General features: G+C 43.1%; 1 protein-coding gene across 1 annotated transcript in view; it reads left to right on the forward strand.

The window, feature by feature from the left end:
* The window catches only part of ADAP1 (ArfGAP with dual PH domains 1), a 304117-nt gene that overhangs the window by 142635 nt on the left and 141356 nt on the right, over positions 1-20126 (forward strand). Inside the window, exon 4 of the mRNA XM_082260649.1 lies at positions 9540-9622. Within this exon, the coding sequence (XP_082116775.1) occupies positions 9540-9622 (83 nt within the window). The remainder of the gene's footprint in view (positions 1-9539; positions 9623-20126) is intronic.

Raw genomic sequence — 20126 nt, forward strand, 5'->3', positions numbered from 1 at the left:
ACTCAAGGAGAGCTGGACAGGGCCATAGAAGGTCCTTAACCCATTAGCAGGACCAGTATCTGCTCCTTTGTTCAAGGAGAAACAGGTTGATCACTGCCAGAGCCCTACAAAATGACCTCCATCAAGTCACTTGTGTAAATGTCTCTGACCAAACAATCAGAAACGGACTTCTTGAAGGTGACGTGAGGGCCTGATGTCCTCTAGTGGGCCCTGTGCTTACTGCCCAGCACTGTGGAACTTGATTGCCATTTGCCATTGAACACCAGAATTGGCAGGTCCGCCACTGGCGCCCTGTGCTTTTCACAGATGAGAGCAGGTTCACCCTGAGCATGTGACAAACATGAAAGGGTCTGGAGAAGCCATGGAGAACCTTTATGCTGCCTGTAACATCATTCAGCATGACAGGTTTGTTGGTGGGTCAGTGATGGTGTGGGGAGGTATATCCATGGAGGGATGCACAGACCTCTACAGACTAGACAATGGCACCTTGACTGCCATTAGGTATCAGGATAAAATCATTGGACCCATTGTCAGACCCTACGCTGGTGCAGTGGCAGTGGCGGAGCTAGACTTTTAAAACAGGGGTGGCAAAGGGGTGGCAAGGTATTATTTTGGGGGGTCAATATACATGCGTGTGTGTATATGTGTGTGTATATATATATATATATATATATATATATACACACACACACACACATATACATATACACACACTTTTATAAATAAATGTAAACAAACATTCTAAGCGGTATTAAAACATTTTTAATTAAATAAACAATTATCAAAGTAAACATTATTCTTTTAAGGCCGCACACCGATCACAGGGCTCTGCTCTAAAGGGGGATCTATGGCATACATCCCCCTTTACAGCAGGCTAGGGCAGGTCGCCCATAGATCCTCCTTTACAGCAGGCCAGGGTGAGGTGAGGTCCCCTATATAGATCCCCACTAACAGCAGGCCAGGGTCCTCCCCCAGACAGTCCCTCTCAGTCTCCGCACCGACAGGATTGGGTCGGGAGCTGAGCAGCCAGGGGCAGAAAGCAGCAGACACAGCGGCGGCGGCCATGGCAGAAGCACTGCACCAGGGTGATTAGGGTGTGCCTAGGCACACCCCGTGCGCACGCCTATGAGTAGGGCTGCACAATATTGCCCCCCATCAATGTAGGGACCAGCATGCCCCCCCCCCCCATCAATTGACGATGTAGTAACCAGCATCCCAACCCATCAATGTAGTGAATTCGCATCGCATTCGGACACAACTTACACAGGAACCTTTTTTGGGTCTGCAGCAGAATCAGATCTCACGGGTGTTCACACCTATGCGATCCGATTCATGTCCAAACTGACAGTTCCCACTGCGATATGCCAACTGATCTGGGGGGGTCATTAACTTTGTATTAACAGCCCCAGTGTTTCGCATATGGCAGTGTGAACTGTCTTAGAGTTGAATGTGATGTGGGAACCCGCAGTGGATTTGCAGGGTTCCCGCATCGCATATATGTGGACCGAGACTAACTGATTATGTTTTTGTAGGGGGGTAAGTGCACTTTGTACAAAATTACTTTATTACCTCAGCTATGTACATGCTAATGAAGCATTTAGTGCTGGTTCACACTGGTGCGATGGAAGACATTGCATATGATTCGGGGCGCACTGCTATGCAAATCACATGCAATGTCTTTGCGATGCAAATTCAGCCATACAGATTGTATGGCTGAATTTGCATCGCATTTGGACCAAAGTCATGCAGGACCCTTTTTTTGGTCTGCACCAACATCAGATTGCATGGGTGTTCACACCTAATGCGATCCGATTCCTGTCAGAATTGACAGTTCACACTGCGATATGCAAACTAATCTGGGGGTATCGTTACCTTTGTATTGACACTCCCAGCGAATCGCATATGGCAGTGTGAACTGTCTGTGAGTCGGGTGCAATGTGGGAACCCGCAGTGGATTTTCAGGAGGAGTTATGGTTTCCTTTCCAAGTGTCGGTTCACATTGCACATTGGTGTGATGCGGTAACCCTGCAAATCCACTGCGGGTTCCCGCAATGCACCCGACTCGCAGACAGTTCACACTGCCATATGCGAATCGCTGGGAGTGTCAATACAAAAGGTAACGATACCCCCAGATTAATTCACATATTGCAGTGCAAACTGTCAGTTCAGGCAGGAATGGAATCGCATAGGTGTGAACACCCACGCAATCTGATTCTGGGGCAGACCAAAAAAGGGTCCTGCATGACTTTGGTCCAAATGCAATGCAAATTCAGCCATACAATCTGTACAATCTGTATGGCTGAATTTGCATTGCAAAGACATCGCATGTAATTTGCACAGCAGTGTGGTGCGAATCACATGCAATGTCTTCAATTGCACCAGTGTAAATCTAAGTGTCTGTAAAAAAAAAAGTTGAAGTCCTGGAAGCATTAGACATGTATTTACATCTCTGTTTTCAGTCAAGAAATCAACTTGGAACACCACAATTCCTGCCAGTGACAAAAATGTGTTTTACACTGTCTGACCTGCTGCTGCTCTGGCTCTGCACACAGGTCAGGGTGGTTAGGGGATGGGTGGGTGGGTGGGTGTTTGGCTGGCTAGCTTCTCCGAGACCTCTTCCACTCTCTTCACTCTGCACTCTGTCTCAGTCTGCAGCATCCGACGATCTCCTGGCTGTCCCCCACGGCATGGATGTGTGGCCCCGCCCCTCAGCTGAATTCTTCAGGGAGGAGAGGTGGCCGGAGCGCCTGTCACTATCATCATCCCCACAGCTCCAATAAAGCACTATGATCCAGGCCAGCACCTAACTCCTCTCCTATAGCCGCATCCACCGCCAGCAAGGATCCATTCTTCACTGCATTATTGAAGCACAGATGTCCTCCATTCTGCAGTGTGAGCTGTGTGGGCACCTCCAGGGACAGACTGCTGAGCCTCTTATGGGGCCCCCCCTCTGACGCCGCACGAATGGTCAGTCCGCCCCTGCACACAGTCACAGAGAACTTGCTGCACAGGGCGCCCTCTCCTTCAGCTAATGTTATGGGCATAAGCGAGCACGAGCGGGGTGGCAACAAGGGTGGCAAGGATGTCGTCTGGGGTGTCAATTGCCACCCCAGCTAGCCCTCTGGCTCCGCCACTGTGCAGTGGGTCCTGGGTTCCTCCTGGTGCATGACCATGCCCGGCCTCATGTGGCGAGAGTATGCAGCCAGTTCCTGGAGGATGAAGAAATTAATACCATTGAATGGCCCTCGTCTGACCTCAGTCCAATAGAACACCTCTGGGACAATATGTTTTGGTCCATCCGGCGCCGCTAGGAGCTCAGTGATTCCCTGGTGCAGATCCAGGAGGAAATACCCCAGGACACAAATTGTCATCTTATTAGAAGAACCATGTTCTGACATTGTCAGGCATGCATACAAGCACGTGGGGACCATACAAACTACTGAGTACGATTTTTGAGTTGCTGCAATGAAATTTCTGAAAAATGGACTATCCTGCTGCATCATTTTCTGGGGTGTCTTTGAATTCAGCCCTCTGTAGGTTGAATTCAGGCCTCTGTAGGTTGAGATAAATTCATTCCTAACACATTACCCAGTCCATATCAGTATAGATATCCAGCATGAAATTTTTCCCCATTGAGATCCGATGTGTTTTCAAAGTGTTCCTTTAATTTTTTTTGAGCAGTGCATTATGTGTATATGTATATGTGTGTGTATGTATGTATGTGTGTATATATACAGTGGGTACGGAAAGTATTCAGACCCCCTTAAATTTTTCACTCTTTGTTATATTGCAGCCATTTGCTAAAATCATTTAAGTTCATTCTTCTTCCTCATGAATCTACACATAGCACCCCATACTGACAGAAAAACACAGAATTGTTGACATTGTTGCAGATTTATTAAAAAAGAAAAACTGAAATATCACATGGTCCTAAGTATTCAGACCCTTTGCTCAGTAATTAGTAGAAGCCCCCTTTTGATCTAATACAGCCAGGAGTCTTTTTGGTAAAGATGCAACACGTCTTTCACACCTGGATTTGGGGATCCTCTGCCATTCCTCCTTGCAGATCCTCTCCAGTTCTGTCAGGTTGGATGGTAAAAGTTGGTGGACAGCCATTTTTAGGTCTCTCCAGAGATGCTCAATTGGGTTTAAGTCAGAGCTCTGGCTGGGCCATTCAAGAACAGTCACGGAGTTGTTGTGAAGCCACTCCTTCGTTATTTTAGCTGTGTGCTTAGGGTCATTGTCTTGTTGGAAGGTAAACCTTCGGCCCAGTCTGAGGTCCAGAGCACTCTGGAGAAGGTTTTTGTCCAGGATATCCCTGTACTTGGCCGCATTCATCTTTCCCTCGATTGAAACCAGTCGTCCTGTCCCTGCAGCTGAAAAACACCCCCACAGCATGATGCTGCCACCACCATGCTTCACTGTTGGGACTGTATTGGACAGGTGATGAGCAGTGCCTGGTTTTCTCCACACATACCGCTTAGAATTAAGGCCAAAAAGTTCTATTTTGGTCTCATCAGACCAGAGAATCTTATTTCTCACCATCTTGGAGTCCTTCAGGTGTTTTTTAGCAAACTCCATGCGGGCTTTCATGTGTCTTACACTGAGGAGAGGCTTCCGTCGGGCCACTCTGCCATAAAGCCCCGACTGGTGGAGGGCTGCAGTGATGGTTGACTTTCTACAACTTTCTCCCATCTCCTGACTGCATCTCTGGAGCTCAGCCACAGTGATCTTTGGGTTCTTCTTTACCTCTCTCACCAAGGCTCTTCTCCCCCGATAGCTCAGTTTGGCCAGATGGCCAGCTCTAGAAAGGGTTCTGGTCGTCCCAAACTTCTTCCATTTGAGGATTATGGAGGCCACTGTGCTCTTAGGAACCTTAAGTGCAGCAGAAATCTTTTTGTAACCTTGGCCAGATCTGTGCCTTGCCACAATTCTGTCTCTGAGCTCTTCAGGCAGTTCCTTTGACCTCATGATTCTCATTTGCTCTGACATGCATTGTGATCTGGAAGGTCTTATATAGACAGGTGTGTGGCTTTCCTAATCAAGTCCAATCAGTATAATCAAACACAGCTGGACTCAAATGAAGGTGTAGAACCATCTCAAGGATGATCAGAAGAAATGGAAAGCACCTTAGTTAAATATATGAGTGTCACAGCAAAGGGTCTGAATACTTAGGACCATGTGATATTTCAGTTTTTCTTTTGTAATAAATCTGCAACAATGTCAACAATTCTGTGTTTTTCTGTCAGTATGGGGTGCTATGTGTACATTCATGAGGAAGAAGAATGAACTTAAATGATTTTAGCAAATGGCTGCAATATAACAAAGAGTGAAAAATTTAAGGGGGTCTGAATACTTTCCGTACCCACTGTATGTGTTTATATATATATATATATATATATATATATATATAAAATGTGTGTGTAATGTTTTTTTTTTTATATTGGTTAAACTAGATGGACTTGTGTCTTTCTTCAGCCAGACTAACCATGTAACTATGTAAAATAGTGAACTTACAGCAAAGTTTTTTTCATTTTAGGAGCAAAAGGTTTAAAATTACACTAAACTATATCCCTATTCTTTAAAGATAATCCATACACACCAACCACTTTCTGTCCCTGTAATCTATTTTCTAGGAAATTGTTTTGTACAGTGTTTTATCTGCCTCCTTGTGAAGCCCTTTGTGAACTCCCTCTGTAATGTTTCCTTTTCCCCCTCTGTTCCCTTTGTTTGGAACAAGCAGTGTACAGGTACTTTTTTTGAGTTAGGCTCGGTTCACACTGGGGCGACACAACTCTGTACTACTTCGGGGATGACTTGTGCATTCCCATGCACCACGACTTCGGAGCGACTTGCGCGGACTTCACATAATGGAAGTCTATGCAAGTCGCTCCGAGGTCGCCCCGAAATGGTACAGGACCCTTTTTCTAAGTCGGAGTGACTTGTGTCGCTCCTATTAGAACGGGTCCTATAGCAGTCAATGGACTGCGAGGGAGCGCGACTTGTCAGGCTGACAAGTCGCCTAACAAGTCCGCTGGTGTGAATGGAGCCTTAAGAAAACATACTTGATGCTTGCAGAACTGTGCCAGAAAAGATGTAAAATAAAATAAATTGTGAAAAACGACGGCACAGCTGCTATTTGATAAAAATCAACTGTCAAATGTTTTGTGTTTAAAACCGCACATTGTGCAAAATCATATCAGTGGAAAAGTTATCAATAAAAAACAGTGAATCAATAGTGAAACAATAAAAAATATACCAACCAAGACCCTGCGTAGAGGATCTGTGTGAAAGTGTACAGCTGTTTTTTGCACAATTCTAATGTGAAATAAAAATTCAATTATATCACATAAAAAATCACATATAAAAAATTGCATATATAAAAAATATCACATGTAAAAACACATATAAATGGTGCTCCAACTATTCACAATTCAAAATTGAGTGAGTTTTGTGTCACCTTAAAGCAGGAGTGCCCAAATTTTTGAAGAGCGATGGCCACTTAAGTGACTTGGTTAACCGGTCGCAGGCCACATTGATCGGAGCGTGCAGATGACAGGTCCGTGTCCACTCTGCATATGCAGTGTGAACATGGACACAGCCCGCTCTACTCTTTGGGCCCTCTAATCTGCCCAGACGGAAGGGAAGGTTCCCTTTCTGTGCATTTTTTAGTGGATCATATTGGAGGTAGGCGAATGTAAACGGATACAAGTCTGTTTACATCTGTCGCTCCATAAAGGTGAATGGAGGGTCCGATTGGGTCCACCTGAAAAATGGACTGGCAGACCTGATCGGACTGATTGTGTGAAAGGTGCCTAAGGCTGCTTTCACACTGATGTGCTGCAGGTTTACCTGCACCACGAGTGCAGTGCATTGCACCACTGACTTTTCTGTGGGTTAGCTGCACTTTGCCAAAGAATTCTGTTCTATCCTGCAGGTGTGGTGGACTTTCTGAAAGCGCACCAAAACTCCTGCATTCACCAAACCCGCAGTTAATAACATAAGTCTATGGCTCAGTGCAGGTAACCCGCAGGTGCACTGCGATGCATCTTCGGATCCGTTTAAAAGCAGCTTTGTAATTAACGCGAAGAGATATGCCCATATATACACTGTAAGTTTAGGATATAAATTGACCTTTAATAATAACCTTCCATTCAGGAATCTTCCTTGCTACAGGTATTACCAGCTGTTGCTGTCCCATGCAGGGTGCAAGTGGTATCATTGGTCGTGGGCCAACAGTTGGGCACCCCTGCTTTAAATCCTAGCTCCATAAATACTGTCACTTTAAAGCTGGCCCAAACAAACTATTTCCTTTACTAACAGATATGCCTGCTGTCAGCATTGTTCATGGAACTGTGTTCCAACAGTGTCTTGGGAGATGTCCTGTCTGCTGTATAAATGAATACAAGGCTTCCTCTGATTGGCTGAGGCAGAGAGTGTGCCGTCATCCTCCTTAGCCATCCACCTCGGCCAGATGTCAATCTGCCTCAACTCCTCAGCCGATCAGAGGAAACCTTGTATTCATTGATAAAAATACAAGGCTTCCTGTGAATGGCACTGACAGAGTACAGCACTGTATGTAGCTGATGCTCCATACAGTTTGTACGGAGCTAACAGAAGGTAAAGTATCTCACAAAAGTGAGTACACCCCACACATTTTTTTAAATACTTTATTATATCTTTTCATCTGACAACACTGAAGAAATGACACTTTGCTACAATGTAAAGTAGTGAATGTACAGCTTGTATAAGTGTAAATGTGCTGTCCCCTCAAAAAAACTCAACACACAGTCATTAATGTCTAAACCGCTGGCAACAAAAGTGAGTACACTCCTAAGTTAAAGTGTCAAAATTGGGCCCAAAGTGTCAATATTTTGTTTGACCACCATTATTTTACAGCACTGCCTTAACCCTCTTGGGCATGGAGTTCACCAGAGCTTCACAGTTTGCCACTGGAGTCCTTTTCCACTACTCCATGATGACATCACGGAGCTGATGGATTTTGGAGACCTTACGCTCCTCCAACTTCCATTTGAGTATACCCCACAGATGCTCAATAGGGATTAGGTCTGGAGACATGCTTGGCCAATCCATCACCTTTACCCTTAGCTTCTTTAACAAGGCAGTGGTTGTCTTGGAGGTGTGTTTGGGGTCGTTATAATGTTGGAATACTGCCCTGCGGCCCAGTCTCCGAAGGGAGGGGATCATGCTCTGCTTCAGTATGTCACAGTACATGTTGGCATTCATGGTTCCCTCAATGAACTGTAGCTCCCCAGTGCCAGCAGCACTCATGCAGCCCTAGACCATGACACTCCCACCACCATGCTTGTAGTCAAGACACACTTGTCTTTGTACTTCTCACCTGGTTGCCGCCACACGCGCTTGACACCATCTGAACCAAATAAGTTTATCTTGTTCTCATCAGACCACAGGACAGGGTTCCAGTAATCCATGTCCTTAGTCTACTTGACTTCAGCAAACTGTTTGCGGGCTTTGTTGTGCATCATCTTTAGAAGAGGCTTCCTTCTGGGACGACATCCTTGCAGACCAATTTGATGCAGTGTGCGGCGTATGGTCTGAGCACTGCCAGGCTAACCTCCCGCTCCTTTAGCCTCTGCAGCAATGCTGGCAGCACTCATACGTCTATTTTCCAAAGACAACCTCTGGATATGACGCTGAGCACGTGCACTCAACTTCTTTAGTCGACCATGGCGAGGCCTGTTCTGAGTGGAACCTGTCCTGTTAAACCGCTGTATGGTCTTGGCCACCGTGTTGCAGCTCAGTTTCAGGGTCTTGGCAATCTTCTAATAGCTTAGGCCATCTTTATGTGAAGCAAAAAAAAATTTTTTTTCAAACCCTAAGTTTTTTGCCACACCTGCTCCCCATTAACACCTGAAACCTTGTAACACTAACGAGTCATGTGACACCGGAGAGGGAAAATGGCTAATTGGGCCCAATTTGGACATTGTCACTTAGGAGATACTGTAATTGTTTGGGCCAATTTGGCCCAAACAAAACATTTAAAGTGGCAGTAATCTATTAATCACTATTAACATTTATAGGTTATCGCTTTAGAGGTTGTTGATCCAGGGAATATCTGATTGCCTTATCAGGATAGAATTTTTTTCCCCTGTGGAGCAAATTGGACCATGTTTTTTATGCTATTTTTTTGGTTGAACTAGATGTATTTGTTTCTTTTTTCAGCCTGACTATGTAACAATGTGTGTGTTTGTAGAACTTAGTTTGAAACAATAAATCCTGTATAATAATAATAGTAATTGTGATAGCTCTTGCCTTTTACAATCCCCAGGAGTAAACCAGATTTTCTTCACAGTGTGACCCTTAACCACCTTTCCTATGTAGCAGAGACTTCATGTTCATAGATGGAGTGGTGCATTACAGCATCTTATTGTCTTTTCACAAACCCAATGATCCATAGCTGTTGTAGAAAAGCTTGTGTGCAGATAGAACAGCATTGATGATATGTCTAATGCATGGACCTGCACTGTGAATTATGTGTCTTCTGTGCTCAATTGCAGAGTTCTCCGGGAGCAATGGATTCGGGCCAAATATGAGAGAAAAGAGTTCATCTACATCGAGAAGCAGGAGCCTTATTCTGCAGGTATGAACAGGAATGCAAGCACATTTTATGATTCCTTAGTTGCCTAGATTGCAAACGAAGGAACCAGAGCTTCACACAAGTCTTATTTGATTCATCCTAGTTGAGCTCCAATTTGAAATGATTACAGGTATATAGTGCCGACAATTTATGCAGCACCTTACATATATATTTTAAAGTAAATTAACAGCCCTATTCTAGTCGTTTTTTTTTTTTAAACATTTTTTTTTTTAGTTTTAAAATATGGTAGAAAAGTATTAAAATGTGTGTTTTAGTTCTGTTTGTATCCCCTTTAAGGAGATTTCCCTTCATTTCCTATACTGTCTGACAATTGTCACCTAGACAGATAGTAGGGAGAAAAAGTTTTGGTTTGTCCTGTGATTTAACTTTGGATGATAAATTATAAAAGAGTTTGATTTCTTACTGGGGTGGCTGGAAGGAGGGATGGCGCGCTGCAGTGTAGTGAATAACCAAGTCCCATAAGTCAAAACCCTACCAGTGAGTGATGGCAAAGGGGTAACATAGGAGTTTAATTGATAATGATAAAGGTTAAAAACAAACCGGTCCTTGGGTCTTCGGCATCACTTGGGGTGCTGTGAGGATCCCACCCACTGGGATCACGGGGCAATGTGGCCCAAACCGAGGGTGGGAGAGGGGGAGGAATCCGGAGGGTCCGAGGGAACACCGGGGTTGATGGGTGCGACAGTGCGGATCCCCTGTGCGGCCGCAACACAGGCTGATCGCCGGACATGTCGCTGTAGCCGGAAACATCCCCTTGACTACGTCACCAGAAGTGACGATCGAGGTAGAGATGGAACACTGGCCGGAAGTAAAACGTGGATTCCAAGCTTCTGGTTGCCGTGACTACATATTTTGCGCGCCTGCGCTTTAAGTCACGGCAACAGGCAACCAGAAGCTAATTTAAAGCCCGAGAGGGGGCGGGGGGAGGAGAAATGTATTCAAGACCTTGTTGCAAAAATGAATACACCCCAATGAAAGTCTTAGAGCCGGTTCATACTACTCTGACTTGTAGCTCCCAATGCTGTGCAATGGAACCATTCTAATCAGAGCGACTCAAGTTGCTCCGACTTAGAAAAAGGTTCCTACACTATTTTTTGGCGAAGTCGGAGCGATTTGCATTGACTTCTATTATGAGAAGTCGTTTGCAAGCCGCGATGAAGTCGCGCTGCATGGGCGACTTCAAAGTCGCCCGAAGTTGGGGCGACTTTGAGTCGGATTAGTGTGAACCGGCTCTCAGGAGAAAAGCTAAATTTTAGACAACAAAATCCTAATTAAGAATTGAACTACAGGTGAGCCTAATTATTCATAATAAAGGTGTCCAGCAGATAGTTGATTACAAAAGGGCGTTTCTTAACAAAGAAAACACCTTCTCATTTTATGCTGTCAGCAATGGCACCGCATGGAAGAGAAATGTCAAAGAAAATAATTTCTTTCCCCAAGAAATGTGAAGGCTACAAGAAGATCAGCAAAGCTTTACATATCAGTCAGAATACTGTAGCAAAAGTGATACAAAAATGTAACAAAGATGGAACTACAACCATCTCACAGAGACGTCCAGGCCATCCACGGAAGTTAACACCTTGACAGGATCGTCTTCTGATGAGAAGGGTTGAAGAAAATTGCCATGCAAGTTCACTGCAGTTAGCTAAAAAAGTAGAAAGCCAAACTGGGGTGATTGTTTTCCGTGACGGCGTAAACTGCAGAGGAATGGCATGCATGGATGTCATCCAGGAAAGAAGCCTCCCCTAAAACCCATGCACAAAAAAGCCTGCTCAGAGTTTGCCAGGGCCCATGCTGAAAAAGAAGAAGAATACTGGGACTCTGTACTCTGGAGTGATGAGACCAAGATAAATGTTTTTGGAACTGATGGCTTCAAAACTGCATTGCATCGCAAAGGTGAAGAGTACAAAGAAAAATGCCTACAGTACCCACCGTGTACCATGGTGGTGGCAGTGTCCTTCTGTGGGGCTGCTTGAGTGCTGCTGTGTTGGGAAGCTGCATTTCATTGATGGTATCATAAATTCACAGATGTACTGCTCTATATTGAAAGAGAAGATCCTACCATCACTCCGTGCCCTTGGTTGTTGTGCACTTTTCCAACATGACAATGATCCAAACACACATCTAAGATCACTGTGGCATTTCTGAAGAAGAACAGCTTGAAAATGAATCAGTAGCCAAGTATGTCTCCTGATCTGAACCCAATCTCTTCTGTCTGAAGAGACAAGTTCAGCATCACTCCCTATCCAGCATCATGGCTCTAAAAGAGGTAGTTCTTGGAGAATAGAAAAAGATAGATGTTGCAATATGTTGCCTACTTGTTCATTCCATGCCTAGAAGACTGTGTGCTATCCTTACAAATCATGGAGGTCATACAAAATACTAGATGTAGTAGTTTTTGTTGTGGCGTTTATTATTTTTGCATCAACGAATTTGAGTAAAACTGAAGATTTTGTAATCTAAGTTATATTATTAACCTTAATTTCATGTAATGCAGCTAAACAAATGTTCTATAAAACTAAGTTTTGTCAAAATTTTGGAAATTGTTTGTGTCCATTGGGATATTGATTAAAAATCTTACTTTTCAAAAGGGGTGTACTAATTTATGCTGAGCACTGTATATATATATATATATATATATATATATACATACACACACACACGCACCGATCACAGCCATAACTTTATGATCACTGACAGCTTAAGTGAATAACATTGATTATCATGTAAGCAGGTTGTAACTGAAGTTGATGTGTTGAAAAAAGAAAACGTTGGCATCGCAGTTTGTTGTGTATAGGGCTGCGTAGCTGCAGACCGGTCAGGGTGCCCGTGCCCACAGCCAAAAGTGCCTACAGTAGGTACATGAGCCTCAGAACTGGACCATAGAGCAATGGAAGAAGGTGGCCTGATATGACAAAACACCTTTTCTTTTACATCATGTGGATGGCCGGGTGTGTGTGTGTCTTTTACCTGGGGAAGAAATGTCACCAGAATACAGTATGGGAAGAAGGTAAACCGGCAGAGATAGTGTGATGCTTTTGGCAATGTTCTGCTAGCTTAACAAATGTTCTGCCATTCATGTGGATGTTACTTGACACGTACCACCTATTTTAACATTGTTGCTGACCAGGTAGACCCCTTCCTGGTAACAGTATTCCCTGATGGCAGTGGCAGGATAATTTGCCCTGCTATACTGCAAAAATGGTTCAAGAATGGCTTGAGGAACACAATGAGTTTGAGGTGTTCACATAGCCTCCAAATTCTCCAGACTTCAATCCAATTGAGCATCTCTGTGATGTGCTGGAAAAACAAATCCAATCTATGCTGCTGATGGCTCAGGGCCAGATACCACATCATACCTTGAGAGGTCTAGTGAAGTCAATGTATCAGGGCTGTTTTGGCAGAAGGCGGTGTTTTAGTGACAAAAGGGGGACCTACTCAATTGTAGATGGATATATATATATATATATATATATATATATATATATATATATATATATATATATATATATACAATAATGACAAAGTAGTTGCAGAACAAGTGTTTTTTTTTACCTTCGTGTCAGTTTTCTTAACTTTTTTTTATAGTCTGTTTTGTCCATTGTATTTAACATTATCTAAGCAAAATTTGTGTGTGGTTAGTGACAGCAATGCGTGTTACGATACCATGTATCACTTCTGGATCATCTTAAGAAGCATTTTATACACATGTTGCATTCACCATACCTTCGAAGAAAACCTAAGGTTTGAGAAGCCAGTGGGTGATTCTGTTAACTGGACTCCAGTTGTAACTGTCTGGGTGGATTTATGCTGTGAAGAAGCTTGGGCCAGTAAGACATTGGTGTGTCAAATGGTTGCCTCTGAGATCTGTATGTCTTCATAAAGGAGTAAATTGGTTGTAAAGGGAAGCTGCACAGTGCTCTGTTTGTGTGAAATGGCCATACAATTTCCTTATAATTTTAGGGTAACTATTCCGATTCCATGACCCATCATTGGAAATATGTTCCTGTGTCTGGCCAATTCTCCACCTTAACACATCCTAGCTACTTTTTTCTTTCACTCCAGTGCGCCATGCAAGCAAAGATGACTAACCCATGAGCACAATTATCTTCACTTATCTTCTAAGTAAGAGGGGGACTGCATGACCAGTCAGTTATATTACAAAGTGTATAAGGCGGTGCAGTCAAACGTTGGTGCCTATTGCTCTGTACAGTCATATTTAGACACATTGTGCAACAAATAAAAGAGGAAACTAGAGGTAAAACTATAAAAACAGAGGCTGTTAGTACAATGCCTATCTGACGGAATATCTATTTCTGTGACTTCAGTTGGGCTTGAAATAAGGAAACTTTCATTGCTGACTTGTTTTACGGGTTCAGGGGCTTTCTTTCAAATCTGGCCACTGCCTTGGAACAAGTGTGCTAAAGGGAAGTTAAGACTGCAGACTTCACTGGGTATGTGCTTACTTCAGGCCAGGACTTGGAACCTGTCCTACACTTTAAAAAAGGAATCCACGTTTGTACCCTTCATTTTGCTATCATCACAGCTTCACTTTAAAGCTGAAGTTTAGTTTAAAAAAATTAACTATAGCTGCAGTCACATAACATACCAGTAGTGAAGTACTGTATGTCCCACGTCCTGCAGGCTGAAGGTTCCTGTAGAAACCTTCTCTCCAGTGATGTCCGGTCCTCTTCACAGTGCTGAATTTCTAGCGCTGTGAGGTCTAACATTGAAGCTCGTTGAAGAAGGTCCTTGTGGGACCCACCCCCTTCCTGCCCCTTTACAAAAATTCTTGCATTGTTTTCACAGAATGCAAAAAGTTCTGTAAATAGGGGAGAGGCAGATTAAAGACATTATCCTCTCCTCCATTCCGAGAAGGTGCTGCATTCTCTGAAAACAATGCAAGGACTTTTGTCAATGCAAGAGGGGGGAGGAGGTGGTGGGTGCCCAGCAGGACTTACTTCAATGTATTTTAGTGTTAGACCCAAAGCTAATAACCCCTATAGCACTGGTGGTTCAGTGCTCTTGAAGAGGTCCAGGCATCATTGAAGAGAAGATTTATACAGGAACCATCAGCCTACAGGTGTGTTATGTGACTGCAGCTGTAGGGAAACAAAAATGTTTAATCTTAATTTTAAAGCTAAAGTTTAGTTAAACTTCAGCTTTAAAACTAAATATTTTGCCCTCTCTTGTTCCTCCTCTCTCCCCTCGTCAATATGCTGATTACATTTCAAACCTTTCTGTTTTTATTATATACCATATTTAGATCCAGTGACATCATCAATAAATCTCTGTGCTTTTCTAGTTAATGCCCAGTGCGAGGGGCTAACCTCAGTTATCCTCTCAAGAGCCTTCAGTCCTAATGCAATAAGTAGGCTGGTGTTTGGGAGGAGTTGTGAAAATATGAAATGCTTTGATGGGTGAGGGTCAGTCTGGGCTGAGTTTGCATATAGACCACCCTAGGCAACACCTACATGTAATGCTGAGCCTTCATGACTGAAAGAAATCCAATAACTGAGGGAAGCCAACCTACAGCATGGAAATTAGGTGGTCTCCATACGACTTGCTGGAGATTAGTAAGCAATCTATAGGAGAGGGGCATGTACAATAGTGCAAGAGTGAAGGTAAGGCTGGAGTTTAGCTTTAAAATGCTATCCAGTGGCCCAGAGCCTCTTTTTAATCTCTACTGCTGTGTACATCACAGGATAAGTGAATGTATGTAATTTCCCTGTACTGTTCTCTGTAACCCCCATCCTCCACTTACATTATTCATATTTCCTGTACAATAGCAATTCTTTGTACTAGTCGGGGATAAGAAAAGACTGAGCTGGCGGAATTTGCAGGATTAATAATTTATGTGTATATTTTATTAGTAGTCCCCGTCCCCATAAAAACATTTTCTCTTTGTATTCGAGGACTTTTTTTTTTTTTTAAAGTGTAGTGGCAGAATTGCCAGCAGTGGCCAGGACTAAATGTGCTATAATAATTATTCATCTAATACAAAGAGTAATTTTAATGGTAAGGACGTGACATTGAAAATCTTTCTGTTTATTTAATTGTGTCTGGCCATCAAACACCCCTGCTGGAGTCCAGAAGCATCTTTTCGGAGAATTAGTGGCTTTGCAAAACTTAATAAGTCTTATGTATGCAGAAGCAGTCATTCACTTAGGAAGGCAAATCCCTTTGTTCTGCTTTCCTTTCAAACTGTACTTCTGACCAGTCCACTGCATAGATCTGTTCGAACAAACTGATCCTTTGGCTCCCAAATACGTCCTTCTTGCCAATAGGAGTGATTCAGTGTGAAATAATAAATAAATGCACAGTATTTCTGAAAGACTCAGAATGTTATTTTAAAGGGGACCTACTGCTTTTCCAAAAAGCCCACATGCAGTGTACTGTGTACTCAGACAGCAAACCAAGCAGGTGGGAGTCCAGGAAGCATTGGGGGTGCGTTGGGAGGGGCACACTTCATGAAAGCAGTCAGTAGCTGTACAACCACTGCATCACTTTTATTAGAAAGCTGACAGTAGGCTTGTGGAGTATAGGAAAACCCCCACTGCCACCACCGTAGGACTTACGGTGGTGGCAGTAATAGGGTTAATCAACTGCTGAGGTCTGCAGAAAAAGAATCTGTGATTTGCCCATGCTATCACACAGTTGGTTTGTTAGTCCTTTGTGATCACAATTAAAAAAATCTTAAAAATATTACATTGTTAAAAAAAAAAAATTAAGAGCACCCCACATTTAAACAGATGCAACCCCATGCATAGTGCCTTAATTCACAGTTAACTCTAAACTGATAACCTTTGAAGGTTTGTAAGGCATTATCTATGGACCATTTTTGGTATCATTGTTTTTCACTAATTAATGGTCGTGCGCAGTTTTAAAACTTGATATGTTCGGTATAAAGTTACTCAACATAACTCCATCCTTTATATTTTACCAAAATTGAGTATTTTGTTATGTTTGTGTGTACTAAAATTCATTTTTTTCCCCTGAAAATATGCTTTTAATAAACAGTTGCACAAATATCATGAAACATTAAAAATTGCAACTGCTGCCATTTCTGAGTTTAGAAAATATATAATTTATTGAGTGTTTACTGAGTGTACAAAGTAATTTTCTAGTAAAAAAATTCTAATTTTATCATGGGTGTAAAAAATTAAAAAAATGCCCCAGTAGACAATTGGTTAGTCTATAACCATAATCTACCAAAACATCCACTCAATCTAACTTTCCAGAACTTGATGTAGTCCAGGCCAGTTTCTTACAAGCCCATCCAATTCCATAAAGTCCAACAACTGCAACCATCTTGCCAAATCAGCAGAGATGAGAAGTGTGTATGTAAAAAGATATTTTGAGCTTTTCAGCTTTACACATTTTAATACTTAAGTTTTTACAAGGCATTTCATGTAATCCAATAAACAATTGTTTCTTTTGATTTCTCAAAATAAATAATCATCTCTAGGGAAAAAGAGAATATTTATTCAGCTAGCAAGTATGGTAAAGCAGTCTCCCATCCAGGTACTGACTAGACCCGACCCTACTTAGTTTCCAAAATAAGACAAGCACAATACCTAGGCCGGTCATGCACGGGTCGAATCTCGGCCAGTTCAGCAGAACCCAGCCAAGATTCTAACCATTAGAGGGCAGGCTAAATGTACCAAGTTGATCGATCAATTTGAGCTCAGCTAGCCTGTCTGATTCCCTTATGATTAATGCTATTGGCTGCTATAGCCACTAGTAATAATCACTGTCTTCTGGTGGAATGGCTTCACCGTGAGAAGACAATTGCTAAATCTCATGTCAGCATTGTCTGTGTTGATGCAAGCCATGGTTGCAGGACAGAAAATCACACCTTGTATGGCCAGCCATAGGCAGCTAGCAACTAAGGTAGACCCCTTAGACCCCGTTCACACTAAGGCGACCTGTGAGGCGACCTGGTCGCCTCACAGGTCGCCGTAAGTCGCCTTCCATAGGGAAGCTGTGGACCCGTTCTAATAGGAGCGACACAAGTCGCTCCGACTTAGAAAAAGGGTCCGCAGCTTCTTTGGAGCGACCCGGAGGCGATCGCCATAGACTTCAATGTTATGAAGACCGTGGCGGCCGCTCCGAGGTCGCCCCCCCCCAAGTCGGATCGCGGCAATGTGAACGGGGCCTAACATAGCGATGTTATCATTTACTAAAGATCTGCATATTTGTATGTACAGTATCTCACAAAAGTGAGTACACACCTCACATTTTTGTAAATTATTTTCTATATCTTTTCATGTGACAACACTGAGGAAATGACACTTTGCTACAATGTAAAGTAGTGAGTGTACAGCTTGTATAATGGTATAAATGTTCTGTCCCTTCAAAATAACTCAACACACAACCATTAATGTCTAAACCGCTGGCAACAAAAATGTGTACACCCCTAAGTGTAAGTGTCCAAATTGAGCCCAAAGTGTCAATATTTTGTGTGGCCACCATTATTTTTCAGCACTGCCTAAACCTCTTACTCATGGAGTTCACCAGAGCTTCACAGGTTGCCACTGAGGTCCTCTTCCATTCCTCCATGATGACATCAGGGAGCTGGTGGATGTTAGAGACCTTGCGCTCCTCCACCTTCCGTTTGAGGATGCCCCACAGATGCTCAATAGGGTTTAGGTCTGGAGACATGCTTTGCCAGTCCATCACCTTTACCCTAAGCTTCTTTAACAAGGCAGTGGTCATCTTTGAGGTGTGTTTGGGGTCGTTATCACGTTAGAAACATTGCCCTGCATCCCAGTCTCCAAAGGGAGGGGATCATGCTCTGCTTCAGTATGTCACAGTACATGTTTGCATTTATGGTTCTCTCAATTACCTGTAGCTTCCCAGAGCAGCCCCAGACTATGACACTCCCACCACCATGCTTGACTGTAGGCAAGACACACTTGTCTTTTTACTGCTCACCTGGTTGCCGCCACACCCGCTTGACACCATCTGAACCAAATAAGTTTACCTTGATCTCATCAGACCATATGTCATGGTTCCAGTAATCCATGTCCTTAGTCTGCTTGTCTTCAGCAAACTGTTTGTGGGTTTTCTTGTGCATCATCAGCATAAGGAATAAACTTTTCAGAGAAAGGTAATACAATAAGACATTTGGCCACTCACTAAAACTAGAGGAAAAACGGTTTAACCTTAAAATACGTAAGGGGTTCTTTACTGTCAGAGCAGTAAGGATGTGGAATTCTCTTCCAAAAGCAGTAGTATCAGCAGGGAGCATCGATAGTTTCAAAAAACTGTTAGATGGGCACCTTAAAGACCACAACATAAAGGGGAATACAATGGGGTTAACAGCAAACACACACACACACACATTATAGGTTGAACTGGATGGACTGATGTCTTTTTTCAACCTCACTAACTATGTAACTACATAGCTATCTTTAGAAGGCTTCCTTCTGGGACAACAGCCATGCAGACCAATTTGATGTAGTGTGTGGCATATGGTCTGAGCACTGACAGGCTGACCCCCTACCCCTTCAACCTCTGCAGCAATGCTGGCAGCACTCATACGTCTATTTCCCAAAGACAACCTCTGGATATGAAGCTGAGCATGTGCACTCAACCTCTTTGGCCTACCATGGCGAGGCCTGTTCTGAGTGGAACCTGTCCTGTTAAACTGCTGTATGGTCTTGGCCACCGTGCTGCAGCTCAGTTTCAGGATCTTGGCAATCTTCTTATAGCCTAGGCCATCTTTATGTAGAGCAACAATTCTTTTTTTCAGATCCTCAGAGAGTTCTTTGCCATGAGGTGCCATGTTGAACTTCCAGTAACCAGTATGAGAGAGTTATACAAGCTGTACCCTCACTACTTTACTTTGTAGCAAAGTGTAATTTCTTTAGTGTTGTCACATGAAAAGATATAATAAAATATTTACAGAAATATGAGGGGTGTACTCCCTTTTGTGGGATACTGTATATACCATATTCAGTAAATAATGTGCTTGCATAACTGTCAAGAATGAACCAAGCAGTTACTGTTTTGTTTTTTTTTGTCTTTTTTGCTTAAAATGTACTAGATTTGACACACAATGCAAATCATTACTCATTAATATTGTGCAGGGGCCTTCAAACTATGGCCCTACAGGTGTTCAGGAACTATAATTCCCATCATACCTAGTCATGTCTGTGCATGTCAGAGATTTCCAATGCCTCATGGGATGTGTAGTTCTGCAACAACTGGAGGGGCGTAGTTTGAGGATCCCTGATATAATGTGTGGAGATTGAACATTTATGTCTGCCCTAAAAGGACTCTGCTCCTTCCACAGCTCTCCTGCCACAGCTTTATGCACACATGCTAGGAATGATTTGAGTGGAAGCTAAAAAAACTCACCAGTACGGATCGCATAAATTGGGTTCCAGGTGGGATTCGAACCCAAGACCTTAGAGCTGCGGGACAAGAGTGAAAATGACTTATGTTCCCCATAAAACTGTCATCATTTTCAGGTTCATAG

This window comes from Pelophylax lessonae (genome assembly GCF_965119305.1).
Source record: "Pelophylax lessonae genome assembly, chromosome: 6".
NCBI classification, from domain to species: Eukaryota; Metazoa; Chordata; class Amphibia; order Anura; family Ranidae; genus Pelophylax; species Pelophylax lessonae.